General features: G+C 59.4%; 2 protein-coding genes across 2 annotated transcripts in view; both read right to left on the reverse strand.

Moving 5' to 3' along the window:
- Window positions 1-301: 301 nt before the first annotated feature.
- On the reverse strand, window positions 302-6,135 carry LOC115300154 (chymotrypsin-C-like). The gene is made up of 8 exons (XM_029949769.1): window positions 6,027-6,135; window positions 4,806-4,897; window positions 4,612-4,709; window positions 3,723-3,848; window positions 2,781-2,917; window positions 1,875-2,020; window positions 959-1,111; window positions 302-363 (listed from the first exon to the last, which is right to left on the reverse strand). Exons 1-8 carry the CDS (start codon window positions 6,064-6,066, stop codon window positions 349-351), a joined length of 807 nt encoding a protein of 268 aa, XP_029805629.1. The 5' UTR covers window positions 6,067-6,135; the 3' UTR covers window positions 302-348.
- A 4,120-nt stretch (window positions 6,136-10,255) lies between these two features.
- Window positions 10,256-13,877, reverse strand: part of EFHD2 (EF-hand domain family member D2) — a 16,139-nt gene continuing 12,517 nt past the window's right edge. Inside the window, exons 5-6 of the mRNA XM_029945902.1 lie at window positions 12,798-12,959; window positions 10,256-11,843 (exon numbers count right to left, since the gene is read on the reverse strand). Of these exons, the coding sequence (XP_029801762.1) occupies window positions 11,712-11,843; window positions 12,798-12,959 (294 nt within the window). The 3' untranslated portion in view covers window positions 10,256-11,711. The remainder of the gene's footprint in view (window positions 11,844-12,797; window positions 12,960-13,877) is intronic.

Here is a 13,877-nt window from a genome sequence, read left to right on the forward strand (position 1 = left end):
GTGGTTGTCCCTGAACACCAGGCATCCTCCTGCGGCCGTCCCCTCCAGCGCCGGGAAGCTGCTCTAGGGAGACCCTGTGAAATGTTGAAGGGCTAGTGTCTGGTGTGTCCTTGACTCCCATCCTCTCAGGCTCCCAGGTGGCTTTCTGGGGTCCCCCCTCCACTGGCACCCCAGAAGCACCCTCCACGGCCGAGCCAGGCTGGCTGAGGTGGTCTCTCTCTGCATCCCGGGTGTGGAAAGGGGCAGATCCTATGGGGCCCAGAGCCTGTGGGGGAGGTGCACATCAAGAATGCAGGCAGCCTGAGCGGGGAAGGACGTTTATTGGGGTTGTAGGCTCCCAGGGATGCGTCACAGCTGCATTTTCTGGAAGAACAGAGAACAGGGTGAGGGACTTGGGTGGAGGTGTGTGTGGGCCCCCTTGTGGGGCAGCACGGGGCTCTGCCGGGTGGGCGAGAACACTGCCGGAAGGTGGGACCCAGGGGTGGGGTGGGGAGGGGCATGGCAGGCAGCCTTGGGTCTCCACAAGCCAGTCTCGCCTCTGCCCAAGGGGTCCGACCCCCCTCGGCACTTCCACCACTGTGCAGATGGAGCTCAGAACACATCCCGCCCGCTGCACGAGGGTCCGGAGCCCAGCGTGACCCTATGTCCCCCATCCTCGGGTGACCCTCTCCCCTGCTCTCATGGGGCCCCATTTCAATACGCTTCCAGTGGGGGACCAGTGTGGGGCCTGGGATGGAGCCACACATATTTGCCGAAGCCGGTGGATAAAGGGATGAGGTTGGTGACTGTTCCCTTGGCTGCACCCGGCTCAGCGTCCGCAGGCAGGAAGCCGGTGCACTTCCGGAGCGGGCGAGTGAGTGAATGAATGAATGGAGGAGTGAAGGAGGGAGCGAAGGAATGGCTGGGTGGGTGAGGGGCTGGTGGGGGCGGGAAGCAGGGCTCGGAGACCGGCGCCCACCTCATGGATCCAGTCGATGTAGGCGGACACTCGGGTGAAGACCGTGGGCTTCTTAAGGGTGTTGCAGCCCAGCCCGGAGCCAAAGCTGACAATGCCTCGCACCTCCCAGGTCCCGTTCTCAGCCTGGCAGTTCAGCGGGCCGCCGGAGTCTCCCTGTGGCGGCGGACCGGGCAGGGGTCGGCCACCGGCCTCCCCCAGGGGCAGGCTGGGGCCGCAGGGGTGGGCTGTGCGGGTGGGGGCTATGGGTTGAGGCCCCCTGTTTGGGCCTCAACCTGTCCCTGGTAGGGGAGGCAGAGGGGATGGGGTTTGGGAGTGCCAGACTAGCTCTCAGGTTGCTGTGTGATCTTGGGATAATGATTACCCTCTCTGTGCCTCAGTTTCCCTAGCTGTTCCGGGCATCATGTCTAAGGCCCTGCGAGCCGCCCAGAGAGGTGAGGATGCCAGGAGCCACACTGGAGACCCCGGGAAAGTGAGGAAGGGTGGGAGTGGGGAGAGGGCTCGTGTGTTTGAAAACAGGACCGTTTCTGATTGTCTTAGAGATTTCTGTGTCAGTCTGCCTAAGTCCTCTGCCTCTGACTTCGATGAAGTCTCCTCTATGCTTCTTAGACTTGGTCCTCACATCAACCCTGTGCTCACAGTGTCTCCATTTCATAGCTGGAAAAATTGGGGTTCAGAGAGGGAAACAGCCTGCCCAAGGTTGCACAGCTACAAAGGGGTGGGGTTGGGACTCGAACTGGGACACCCACGCTCCACGCTCCTGCCCTCGCCCTAGCGCTGAGGGGTGGGGGCGCAGGCTTCCCCCAAGCCTCCCGGCCGACCAGGGAAAGGGTTTGCTCATGCAGGTCCCCCCGCTCCCCACCCTCCGTCGCCCTCCTCACTTTGGAGCAGGGGCGTGGCGCGGGGCGTGGGCACTCACGTTGCAGGCGGAGATGACCCCGTCACCGCCGGCGCACACCATGGTGTTCGTCACCATGGTCCCCCACCAGTCCTTCTGGGTGCACGTGGCGTGGTCCACCACGGGCTGCAGGCCCTGCTGCAGCTCGTCGGCGATGGGGCCGTTGGCTGGGGGCGAAGACAGATGGCGGCCCCGAGTCAGCCCCGACGGCGCCGGGCCTTCAGGGACCCGAGGGCTGGACGGGGCTGCGGCCGGACCCAGCTGAGCTCTGGGGACCCTCTGTGGTGACCACACGAGGGCCCTTAACCGAGAGAAACGACTCCGAGCCTGTGGTCCCAAAGTTTGAGCCACAGACCCTTCTGAGGGCGGGGAGGGGGAACCCCCCGGAGCTCATCTGCAGAAAGCCCTCAGGAAATACCCACCGAGGTGAGTTGTCTTTACTTTGGATTCTGGGGTTTCTGTCGTCAGTCATTTCCTTGCGGTGTCTGCCTTTGGTGTCCTACCATTCAAGGTCTTTCTTACCCCAGATTTTCCGGGTACGGACCTGCGTTTTTCTGTAAGTCTTCCGTGCTTTCATTTATTTCCTCGCAACCTCTTCACTTAGGCATATGGTTAACCATAAGCTCTAATCCCCTGCCCCCAAATGACTAGTTGAGCTTATTTCATAGTCAATTAGACCAAGCAGGGTTCCAAGCACTTGACAGATTCCCACTCACTTATCCTCACAACCCCCTTAGGTGTCCTTGTTAGAGTGTCTGTCACGTGACATGCGCTTAATAAATATTAGCTCTTATTATTCCAAAGGTAAAGAGGATGTGAAGATTTTGAGACAAAAAAGAGAAGTGCTGGGCAAAGGCGGATGGGCGCTTGCTGCGGGAGCCGCCTCCTCCGGGAAGGCTCTCCTGATATGCCCGGGGCTGTACTCACTCCAGAGGCGGCCCCAGCCGGTGACGTAGCAGGGGTAGTCCTGAGGCAGCAGGGAGCCCTCGGGCGGCAGGCAGGCCACCTGGATGGTGTCACTCAGCTGCACGGGCTCCGCCAGCTTGATAAGGGCGATGTCGTTGCTGGAGTCCAAAGTGGAGGCAGTGAGGGTGGGGAAGGGGCCTGACCCCCCAAGTTAAGGCTGAGCAGCCCAGGCTGCCGATTGGGAGTCACGCCTGGGGTGACCAGGGGTCCTCCGTGAGGATAGCAGTTTCCGACTGGCAGACAGAGAGGACATCCGCCTTCCAACACCCGCGCCCCCCAGAGGAAGCTTCTGTCTCAAGTGCCTTCGCGTCACGTAAGGTTCCCTGGTGGGGAGACTAGAGCAGGAACCTTCCGAGCCACTAGCTGCAGGCTACGTATCAACCAGACATGACGTGCACGCCGATTGGAAACAATGAAAGAGGGGCACTTGCACATACAACTGTTAATATTTTCATGTTAACAGAATGGAAGCTGGTGACCCTAGACAGCCCCCGTTTGGCCACATCCTGGGCTGTGTGACCTACGACATATTCTTTAACCTCTCTGAGTCTCGGTTCCTAGTCCAGGGCTGTTGTGAGGATTAAATAAGATTACTGTAATATCGGCATGCCGTGGGCACTCAGTCACAGGGAGTCCTGGCTTAGCCTCTGGCTGAGAGACTTCAGGCCAGCCCCCGTGAGGGCCTGGGGGGTCTCTATCTGGGGGGTTTCCTTCTGGGAACCCCTGGCCAATGATGGAGACGTCTCGGCTTAGTGCTTCTCCGTTTTGCATAAAGGGGTCCTCTGGCTGCTGTTCAGGGTGAGGATGGGGTCCGGGGACGGGGGCGGGGCAGGTGCTGCCGTATCGGGGACCCCTCCTTCCTCCGTGCTTCCCCCCAGGGGCAGGGAAACAGCCGGCACTCACCGAACCAGGAAGGAGTTCCACTTCTCGTGGACAAAGATGGTGTCCACGTTTGCGAACAGGGAGCCCTCCTCGTCGTCCAGCACCAGGTTATTCTTCCCCAGGGCCACGCGGTAGGTCCTGGTATTGCTGAGCAGGGCAAGGGGGCCGGGTCAAGTGCTTCCTGCCCCAGCCGGCCAGGAGGGTAGGGAGGGAACTCCGGGCTTTGGTGACCCAGGCCTGTGGCCACCGTGGGAATCGTTCTGGGGAGGGGGAGGGAGTCTCCATCTGTGGGGACCCTTCCCAGGGCTCGGGGTGAGGACTCTGGTCTTGGAGTCATGTCTACCTCGACTCCCAGGTGGTTGGCCTTGGCCGTCACCGCCTCTTGCCCAATCTTCCTGCGCTGCTCTCTCCCCCATCTCCTGCTCTTCTCACGTGCTCTGCTCCTGCCACCCCTGCCTGCACACTACTTCTCACAACCACCGAGTAGGCGTCCTCCTCCTGGTCTTTGCACTGGCTGTTCCCTCCACCTGGAACACCCTTCCCTTCCTTCCTTCAGGTCTTCGCCCGGCCACCTCGTTTAAAATAGGACCCCTTGTACTTTTCATCCTGCCTTGTCTGTCTTCCCTGCCACCTGATCTGTTAGATATTTACTTGTTTAGTGGCCTGTTGCCCTTTTGATGGAATGGCCGCTCCCTGAGAGCACAGACTGTGTCCGCACCCCTGTGTTCCCTGGCACATCGTGGGCACACAGTAAATACTGGCTGAGTGAAGAAGTGAACAACTGAGGCACTGGATAGAGGTGGCTTCTTTAGCCCAGTGCCTGGGGTGTGTAGTAGGTGCTCAATAAAAGCAGCCTGTCAGGTCCGACCCTGGGGCGGGGGCAGGGTCCCTGGGCATCATCCCCGCTCACCTGATGCAGTGGGCAGCTGTGAGGACGTAGCTGCTGGCGATCAAGGTGCCGCCGCACGTGTGCCTCCACGTGCCATCCTTGAGGTACTGGAGAGAGATCTGGAGCGGGGTGCAGGAGGGCCACGCGTCAGCCCTGGGGCCCCCACCCCGCCACCCTCTCCAGCCCACCTCCCACCCCTGCAGCTATTTGCTTACCTGCCAGGGCCAGCTGTGGGGCTTGGCATTGTCTCCTCCCACCACTCGGGCTGATAGGTTGGGCAGGAAGCTGGGGACCCCGCAGCTGGAGGCTGGGGGTTCAGAAGAAGATGCACACAGGTGAGGGAGCTGGAGTCTCCAGCAGGGAAGGGGCAGGTGGAAAGGGCACAGGCTTTGGGGCTGGGCAGACACAGGGTCAGGCTCTCCTGCCTGGGGAAGCCATCTAGTTCTCTGGGCCTCCGTTTCCCTTTCTGGGAAATGGGAAGAATGGAGCTAACCTGGCGAGTTTGAACTGAGGACAAAATCAGACAAAGCATGGCCTTAGTGAAAGGCCTGGTGCAGGGCGAATGCTTAGTACATTGAAGGGACTAAAAAGGTGTCTGCGTGTACGTCCCCAGACAGAGCTGTGTCTTTCCTCCTCTCCCTGCTGTCCCTGTTTAGACGGCAGTCAAATGGCGGCATGTGAGCATCGAATCCAGGGTTCCAGGCCATCATAGCTGGAGATCTGTGTGGCGCGGTCAAGAGCATGTGGTCTGCATGGAGATAGACCCGGACTCCAATTCTGGCTTTGCCATTAATCCATCATGTGATCTCAGGCACGATCCTGAGTCTCACCGAGCCTCAGTTCCTCATCTGTAAAATGGGTATTAACAGACCCTGCCATTCAAGGTTGCTGTGCTGATCAAATCAGCCCCTGTGTGTAAAGGGCTTAGTGCAGCGCCTGGCATGTAGTAAACATGCAACCAACAGGAGCTGCTATTATTGCTTATCACTGTTGTTGTTGTTAACTGGAAGGACTCTCAATCAAGTGCTCTCATCTGTCAGGAGAGCCAGTGAGATTTAGAGAGGTTTGGTGGCTTGTTGTCCCGCCCAGAGTAAGTGACATTCCAGCCAAGCTCCTTGATTCCTGTCTGGGAGAAGGTCACCGAAACGGGCGAACAAAACACCAATCCCCAAGGAAGAGAAGCCAACACGGAAAGCTAGGTCCTTGTGGTCCCTGGAGTGAGGCCAGGATGAGGCAGTGACAGTCCCCCGGCCACGTCATTGGCCGGTTTTGCAGACAAGGAAGCAAAGTGGCTTGTTTGACACACAGCCGGTCACCCCAAATCTTCTTTCCTGGAGCCGGGGAGAGCAGAGGCCCCCCGCTCCTCTCCTTGTTCCCGGGAGGCCAGCCTGAGCACGCAGCCTGCCAGCCACTGCCGGTCCCTCCCCAGAGCTTACCACAGGCCAGGAGCGCGGCAAGGATGGTGACGCCCAACATGCTGTGAGTGGGACTGGCTCAGGACCGAGTGGCCATCCGGGTGTGTGGGGACACACTTATAGGCAGGTGTGGGGGTGGGCCCTCCTGCTCAAGGCTAGGCCGCCCGTCGGAGAGAAACCTGTTCCGACAAGGCCCTTTCCCTGACCTTGGGGGGTTACTGTTTAATTCGGGGCTGGCTCAGAGGCACGGATTTCCCAAAGCTCCTGAGACAGAGCAACCTCTGAGGTTCACAGGTTTGGGGGGACCCCTGTCCCTCCGCCCAGAGTGCGTTCTCATCCTCTGTCCCGGACTCATACTGTTTCATGATTATTTATCGGGCACCTGTCACTTATTGGTCATCGTGCCCGGTACCTCTGGCCTTCACTCAATTGTTCCAACAACAGGAAGTAGACGCTTTTATCCACCGGACAAAGAGGCGCAAGCCGAGACTCAGGGGGTCGGCGGCTTCCCCGGGGTGATAGCAGAACCGAGATTTGAAGTCGGGACTTCTAACACCTGTCTGGGGCTCATCCTGCTGCTGTTTCTTTCTCTCTCTTGCCTTTTCTTCCTTCTCTCCCATTCAACTAATAGTGTCTGGTCTTGGGGTCCCCCCCCACCCCCGCCTTCTTGCTGTGGATGAAGGCAGAGGTCTGGCCGCCCCCGGAACGTGTCTGGCTGGCCAAATCCCTCCCCAGAGCCCCGTTATCTCCCTGCAAAGTCCTGGTCTCCCCGTCTTCAAAAGGGGCAGATAGGACTAGAGGGGTCCCAGGCAATTTTCAGTCCTGAGGTGCCAATAACTTGAATGTCAAGGTCGAGTGGCAGATCTGGGCTTGTGGCACGTGGTGTGGGTCCAAGGCACTGCATGTCCAGAGTTTCTACCCAGAGCCCCAGCCATCTGGGGTGAGTGTTTGGTTTAACCCATTTGCGCCAACGCCTGACTTGGGCCTGGCCAGCTAGATTCTCCTCTGCCTCCCCTTCCTGCTCTCTGTCTCTGCTCCTTGCTGCTTCCTGAACTCAGCCCACAGCTCACCTTAAGAATTACTTCCCAATAAAGAAATTCTGAAAACCGCACTCTCTTCTGTTAACGGTGCTTATGTGAGGGTGGAGAAGGACTCTAACCTATCAGTTTTATTCCGCTTACATTCTTTTTAAATTTTTATTATTTTATTTTTTTTAATAGTTTATTTATTTTTGAGACAGAGAGAGACAGAGCACAAGAAGGGGAAGGGCAGAGAGAGAGGGAGACACAGAATCTGAAGCAGGCTCCAGGCTCTAAGCTGTCAGCACAGAGCCCGACGCGGGGTCGAACCCTCGAACTGTGAGATCATGACCTGAGCGGAAGTTGGATGCTTAACTGACTGAGCTACCCAGCCGCCCTCCCCTTAAATTCTTTTTTTAAAAAAATGAACATCTTGCACTTGTGGGGAAGAGCACTGGGTGTTGTATGGAAAACAACTTGACAATAAAATATTGAAAAAATAAATAAATAAACATTAAAAAAAACAGTAAAATTAAAAAAAAATGAGCATCTATTACTTTGGTAATAGAAAAATCAAGGAAGTTTTGATAAAAAGAGAGACCTAAAGTCAGGGAGTGTAAGGGTGTGGACTGGGGTCTTTCCAGCTGTGTTGGGGATCTCAGGCTGCGGGAAAGTTTCTGTCGCGTTCTCGAAGCCGGTCCTGACAGCCGGGTCAGTGGCCGATACACCTCAGAGCAGCCCCGAGCTCTGCAGAGGGTCAGCCTGCACACACACACACAGTGGTGTGGCCCGGGCGTCCGGGCAGATCCTGGGGGATAGTCTCCTGCTCCTGGCTCAGCTGGTGACTGGCTGGATGGCCCTGTGCCTGGGGAAGCTCTTTGGGCCTCAGCGTCTCTTGAGCAAACCTGGGGGAATGACGCACTGGGCTTCTCTGTGGGGGGTTTCCGGCTGACACACGGAGACACAACAGTCTCCGCCACGTACACATGCCTACAGCTACTTGAGCTCACGGGGACAGGCGGACACGCGCACACACACGTACGCGCCCCTCCACACGCGCCCACCAGCGTCACACCTAAAGGGCGCTCACTTACACATAGACCCTGAGAGGTGCTGACACACTGTGTATGGCCATCGTCCATCCGTCTGTCTGTCCCTTCCTTCCTGCCTCCCGCCCACATCTGCTCAGCCTGGCGCTCGGCCTGGGGCTGCGGGTCAGAGCCCCTCACAATGGCTGGAGCTCCCTGCCGGGCCTGGTAACACGTATTTCTCAGAGCCCTGAATGACAAGAGGTTCGTTCTGGCTGGGGGCTCGGTGGAGTGCCGATTCCGAAAGGTTCCTTCTCCACAGATACCAGGTCCAAAATGAACTTGAGGACTTGAGGGTGGAGAATGTTGGCATCCCCATTCTCAGCACCCTTGAAGTCTGCGTGACTTCCGGGGCCTGGAGGGGGGGCTCCCAGGGCCCAGACACTCAGGGCCAGACTGTGCTGGAAAAACAATCAAGGGTGACCTGGCAGTGGCTGAGGTCCTGGAGGGGTGGGGGTGGGGGGGGATGTCAGGAGAACCTGGGCCAAGGTTGGGAGCAAGGGGGCAGCGAGAGCCTGAGAAACGCGGCAGGTGTCCCTGACTGGGGCCCTTATTTTCCAGGCTCTGGGACAGGGTTCTCAGGTGACAGCTGCTTCTTGGGTGACGGCCACTGAGGGACCAGCCGGGGGGCTGGCAGCACTTCTTAAAACCAGATGTAAGTGTTAGGGGCTCAGAGAGGGTCTGGGGTCGCTGTGGGGTGTCCGTGTTTGGTGACTGATGGAGGCTGAGGGAGTGGGGCCTGGGAGGGGATTAAGGAACTAACTCTGGGGACCCGGATCACTCTGGGCCTCTTCGCTCCTCAGCCTGACCCCTCTGCTGGGGCTGGGGTGGGGATCTCATGCGGGCCGAGGCTGAGGGGCCCTCCCGGGGGAGCCCTGTTGGTGGAGGGACCTGGCGTGGGACAACTGGCTGGTGTCTCTCCCATTCCGCGGGCTCGAGGCCCACATCTATCACCAGGTCAGCTGGAAGGTGAGGGCTCGAGAGGTTGAATTCTAGCCCTTCCCTATCAGGGTCCTCTCTGCCTTTTTGTTCTAAGACCCTCTGAGCTAGGACGTTAGGGGTTCTGATGTTCTTCCCTTGGCAAGGTTTAACCTAACGCGCGGTGTTAATGACGGCGGCCACTGGGTGGCATGTGGGGGTGGCGTTCGCCAAGAAACACATTCTAAGGACAGTATCCTCCAGGCGCAGGGACTGTGAGCCCGGGTGGGGAGTGGGGAAATGGAATCCTGACTGCTGCAGTACCAGCCACGTCCACCTGGGGGCAGCGATGCCCAGGGTAATCCCACACTCCCTCACCTCACCGCCCCCAAGTCAGGTCGCACCCCCTACCTGGACACTGCGAGACTGGGCAGACCCTAGAGACCCTGGCCCACGCTTGCACTGAACAGATGAGGAGACAGACCCAGTGGGAGCCTGATCTGTCCAGACTGGGGAACAGTGGGTCCTTTCTCATCACCTACCACCGCAGACTGTGTGTGTGTGTGTGTGTGTGTGTGTGTGTGTGTGTGTGTGTGTGTGTGTGTGTGTGTGTGTGTGTGTGGTGTGTGTTGAAGGTGAGCATCTCTGGGTGTGGGAGAATCTTGGGGGGGGCTCCTGGGTGCATCGATCTTGAAATTCACAGTATTGGTGCCATTTCTGATGCACGTCCTCTGAATTTGTCCGGCAGGGTGGCTGGATGCAGCGGTGGGCGGGGGTGGGGTGAGGTGACAGGGGGACAGGCCATGGGCTGCGTGCGTCCTGTCCTCCTCAACCCCCCAGCCTGTATGCCTCTGGGGGACTCCCTGGGAAATAAAACAGCACCCCCTCACGAGGCTGGTTGTGGGGATTCAATCAGTGAGTATCTGTGTATGTATAGGAGCGTTCAGAGCAGCCCCTGGTGACTCTCCCCCCGGCCCCCGGCCCCCGGCCCCCAACATGACACGGAGGCCACCTGAGCACATGCTGCCCCAGCACTAGGGCGGCATCATCCCCTTCCTTCCCTTCCCAGCACCCCCCTCCTCCACCAACCAACAAGAACCACACACACATAAGAATATAGAATTTTATCTTATTTTAGTTAAAAAAAATAATTGTACCACCAAATGAAGAAGTAGCTTTCTTTGGGGGAAGGTGAGAAGGGAGGAAAAAAAAAAGAAAGCGAGAAGCCAAAGAAAAAGAACTTTTTATATTCATCTGTATAAACATATCCGCTAAGGCAAACGCAATTCGGGGCCAAGGCTGCCGCACTGGGGTCAGTACCTGCTAATTTCTGCAGATTCTAAGGCCAAAAAAATAAAACCTCTGCAAATCCGACAGGAGTTTTGTGGACTCTTGGGGGCATTTTACTAAAATAAAGTTATTGTCATGACATACACGGGAGTTGCATAACCATGGCCTCGACGGCCGTTCACTTGTTTGGACTGGTTGACGGGCACAGTTTCACGACACAGCAACGGACACGGACACACACGCACACACAGACACGCACACACGGAAGTGGGCACACCGGGAGCTGTGCAGGACCGGGCTGGTGGCCCAGGCGTGGCCGCAGCCCATCGGCGGATGGGCACATGGAGGGCTGGGGTCCCCATGCTTCCTCAGGGGGTGGGGGTGACGGGACGGGTCCCATCGCTGGTGACAAGGCGGTGCACATCGCTTGGGGAAAGATGGCATGCAAGGGCCAAGCAAGGCCCCTGCTTCCCACCGCCTGGTCCATGCAAACCACTTTAAAGCACTTCTCAGACACCTGCTGGAAAAGGGAGCCGGGCACTAGGGTCCTTCCCAGTGAAGGGGCCACTCCCTCATCCCCAGCCTGCTCCCTCCAGAGCCCCTGGGACCCTCGGGCTATTCCAGGGGGACTAGAGGGCAGCGTTTCTGCCCCCAGAGTCTTCCCTGCCCACGATCCGTGGCGTGGCTGGCAGAGTGTGGGCCGGTGAGGTAGATGGGCACAGCTGCCCCCTCACCCCGCCCCAGACAGCGGGGGTCTCTCCATGTGAGCATGGGGTGCCAGGGCCTGGGTCCCTTTGTCCAAAGAGAAGCGCCCTCCCCTCTGGCAGAGAGAGGAGGCAGGGGCCGGGGGAACAGCTGTTGGGGGCAGCGGGCACGGGGGTGGGGGGAGCCCTCGTGCCTCTGATCAGCCCGTCAGGTGGAGCTCTGGGCAGTGCAGTAGAGCCCCAATTCTTGCTATCTGTCCTCCCCGTCTCGAAGTGGCTTGGAGGGCTCTAGGGGCAGTGTGGCCTGCAGGTTAAGGGCAGGGGGTCTCCAGGAAGGGAGAAGGAGAGCGTGTGGAGGGCAGGCACCCGGGGCAGGGAGCACCCTAGGGCTGGGAGCCGGGCTCGGAGCAGCAGAGGGGCAGCCGGGGGCGACAGACACGCAGGAGTCGCCGGGGAGGGCTGGGCCAGGCAAGGAGCCAGCACTGGTGTCACGGCCTCGGGAACAGCGGAGGGGAGCGGGGTTGGGGTGTGGGGGCACCTCGGACACCCCTCCGCTGGCTCCGTTCACAGACTTTTTAGGTTTTAAGTATGGTCCCTTCAGACAGAGCCCGGGATTCAGGCTTGGCCTCTGTGGGCCAGACCGGGCGCCAGGGAGCCGGGGCCAAGCGGTCAGGCCGCCGCCCCTCACTACTTGAACGCGGACTGCAGCTCCTTGAAGGCCGCCTTCCGTTGCTTCATCTCCTCTGCCTGCTTCTTCCTTTCCTCCTGCTCCGCCTTGATCTCTTCCTCGAAGCGGCTGGACACGTTGATGGCCTGGACCTGCAGCGGAGTGGGGCCGAGGTGGGTCAGGGCGGGGGCGGGATCGGCCCCCGGGTCTCCTGCCTGCCCATGTACAGCTCTTGCTAGCTCAGGCCCCGGGCCTCAGTTTCTCCATTCAGAGCCTGGTGCTCACTAACTGATCTTGGGGAGTTGCTGAGCGGGTTGGAAGCTAGAACATGTATCCAGTGACTACTGCTTAGACTGACTCCTGTCGGGGGCGCGGGGGGGGGGGGGCATTTGATGTCACTATTCTTGTCTCGTTTCCTGTCCTGAGAAGCCCAGATGCACACCTGGTCCCTGCAACGAACCCTGAAACAGCCCATCAACCCCCGAAGCCTGGAGGGAGGTGGGGGGTGGCCTTCAGAAGGGATGTTCTCAGTTGACATGGGAAGAGAGAAAGCAGGAAAAGCAGGGGCCCTGCGGGGTGGGGGGGAGCAGAATCCAGGAGCTCTGCTGGTTCCCTCCACCGGAGTGTGTGCGGCAGGGGGAGTGGGCTGCGTGCGGGGGTGGCCTGAGGGGCCCACACTCCCTCCAGGCCGGGGCTGGCGGGGCCGGGGGCTCTGAGAGGCCCGTGAGCTGGGCCTGCTCTGCTCTCCCCGGGGCCCACGGTTCAAGGACAAGTCTGCCAGGGGCAGCCCAAAGGCGTCCATGCCCACTCTTCAAGAGTCTACAGCGGTCACCCGCCAGGGGCCAGGGAGAGAGAGGGAAGGCTGGAAGGGACCACAGCCTGGATGGAAGGGGACAGGAGCCAGGAGTGCGCTGGGCCGTGCCCAGTCCAGCCCAGGCCTCGGCGCCCCGTCTCCTGTCTGCAGCCTCAGCGGGGACAGGAAGGATGGGCACCGACCCTCGCGCTAACTCAGGGTCCTGTCATACCCCAGCCACCCGTCTCCTGTGCCAGGGTCAGGGGACCCCAGCCCCCACCCCCCGGGCCCCACACGGCCTCTGATTCCTCACCTTGGCCTCAAAGAAGCTCTTGGCCCCCTTGACGCCCTCGGTGGACACATCGATCTCGGAGAGGCGGGCGAGCACGTGCAGCCCGCTGTCCTCCTGCAGCTCCCCAGCCGCCGCCTTGCGGAAAATCAGGAGGAACTGCCGCGGGGAAGAAGGCACGAGGTGTCAGGGCGGGGCAGCGGGCCAGAGGTCCCGGCTCCCCCCTTCCATGCTCTGGGCCTCAGTTTGCCAATCTGTACAATGGGAGGCAAGGCGACCCATCTGCTGCTCTCCCAGGATCTGGGGCTACTGCAGGCCTGTCTGTCCATGTTCAGATCCCACGAAGAGCCCCAGCCTGCCTCGTATCTGTCCCCACTGTTCCCCAGTCTGTTCAGAAGTACCATTTACTAGGGGCGCCTGGGGGGCTCAGGTCACGATCCCGTGATTCACGAATTCAAGCCCTGCATTGGGCTCTGCACTGACAGTGCAGAGCTTGCTTGGGATTCTCTCTCTCCCTCTCTCTCTGCCCTCCCCTGCTCTCTCTGTCAAAATAAATAAATAAACTTAAAGTTCCATTTACAGAATCTAAAGGTATACGATTGTGACCATTTACAGGACGAGGAAGACTCAGAGCAGGGAACATTCTTGCCCAAATCTCGGCAGCAGGAAGGGACAGAAGAGGGACTGAACTCCACACTGTCATCTTGCGCTGCCTGCACCTTCCTCCCTGGCCTCATCCTCCCCGCCACCGTTCTCTTGCCCTGCCTCCTCTGTGTCTCTTGCTGGTGCTCCCAGGGAGGCCACCCCTATCACTGGGCCTCTGCTGCCTGTGGTCGGTGCTCTTGTCACCTGGCTGCGAGCCTCTGTTTCCTCCTCCAGGGAACTCGCTTGCCCATGGCTCCTGTCCCAGAGCGAGAGCTGAGATCCAGGGTGTGAAGTCACCCAGCGCAGAGCCTGGCCCCTCTCGGGCTGCGGTGCAGGGCCCTCCCTCCATCTGTCCCCCTCTTCTCCTGTGTCACAGCACCCTGCCACTCCCCTCCCTGCGTATCTCCCCCTCTACGCTCCAGGACCCTCGGAGCACAAGGTCTTTCTCTGGAAGCGCAC

This window comes from Suricata suricatta, chromosome 8 (assembly GCF_006229205.1).
Source record: "Suricata suricatta isolate VVHF042 chromosome 8, meerkat_22Aug2017_6uvM2_HiC, whole genome shotgun sequence".
NCBI lineage: Eukaryota > Metazoa > Chordata > Mammalia > Carnivora > Herpestidae > Suricata > Suricata suricatta.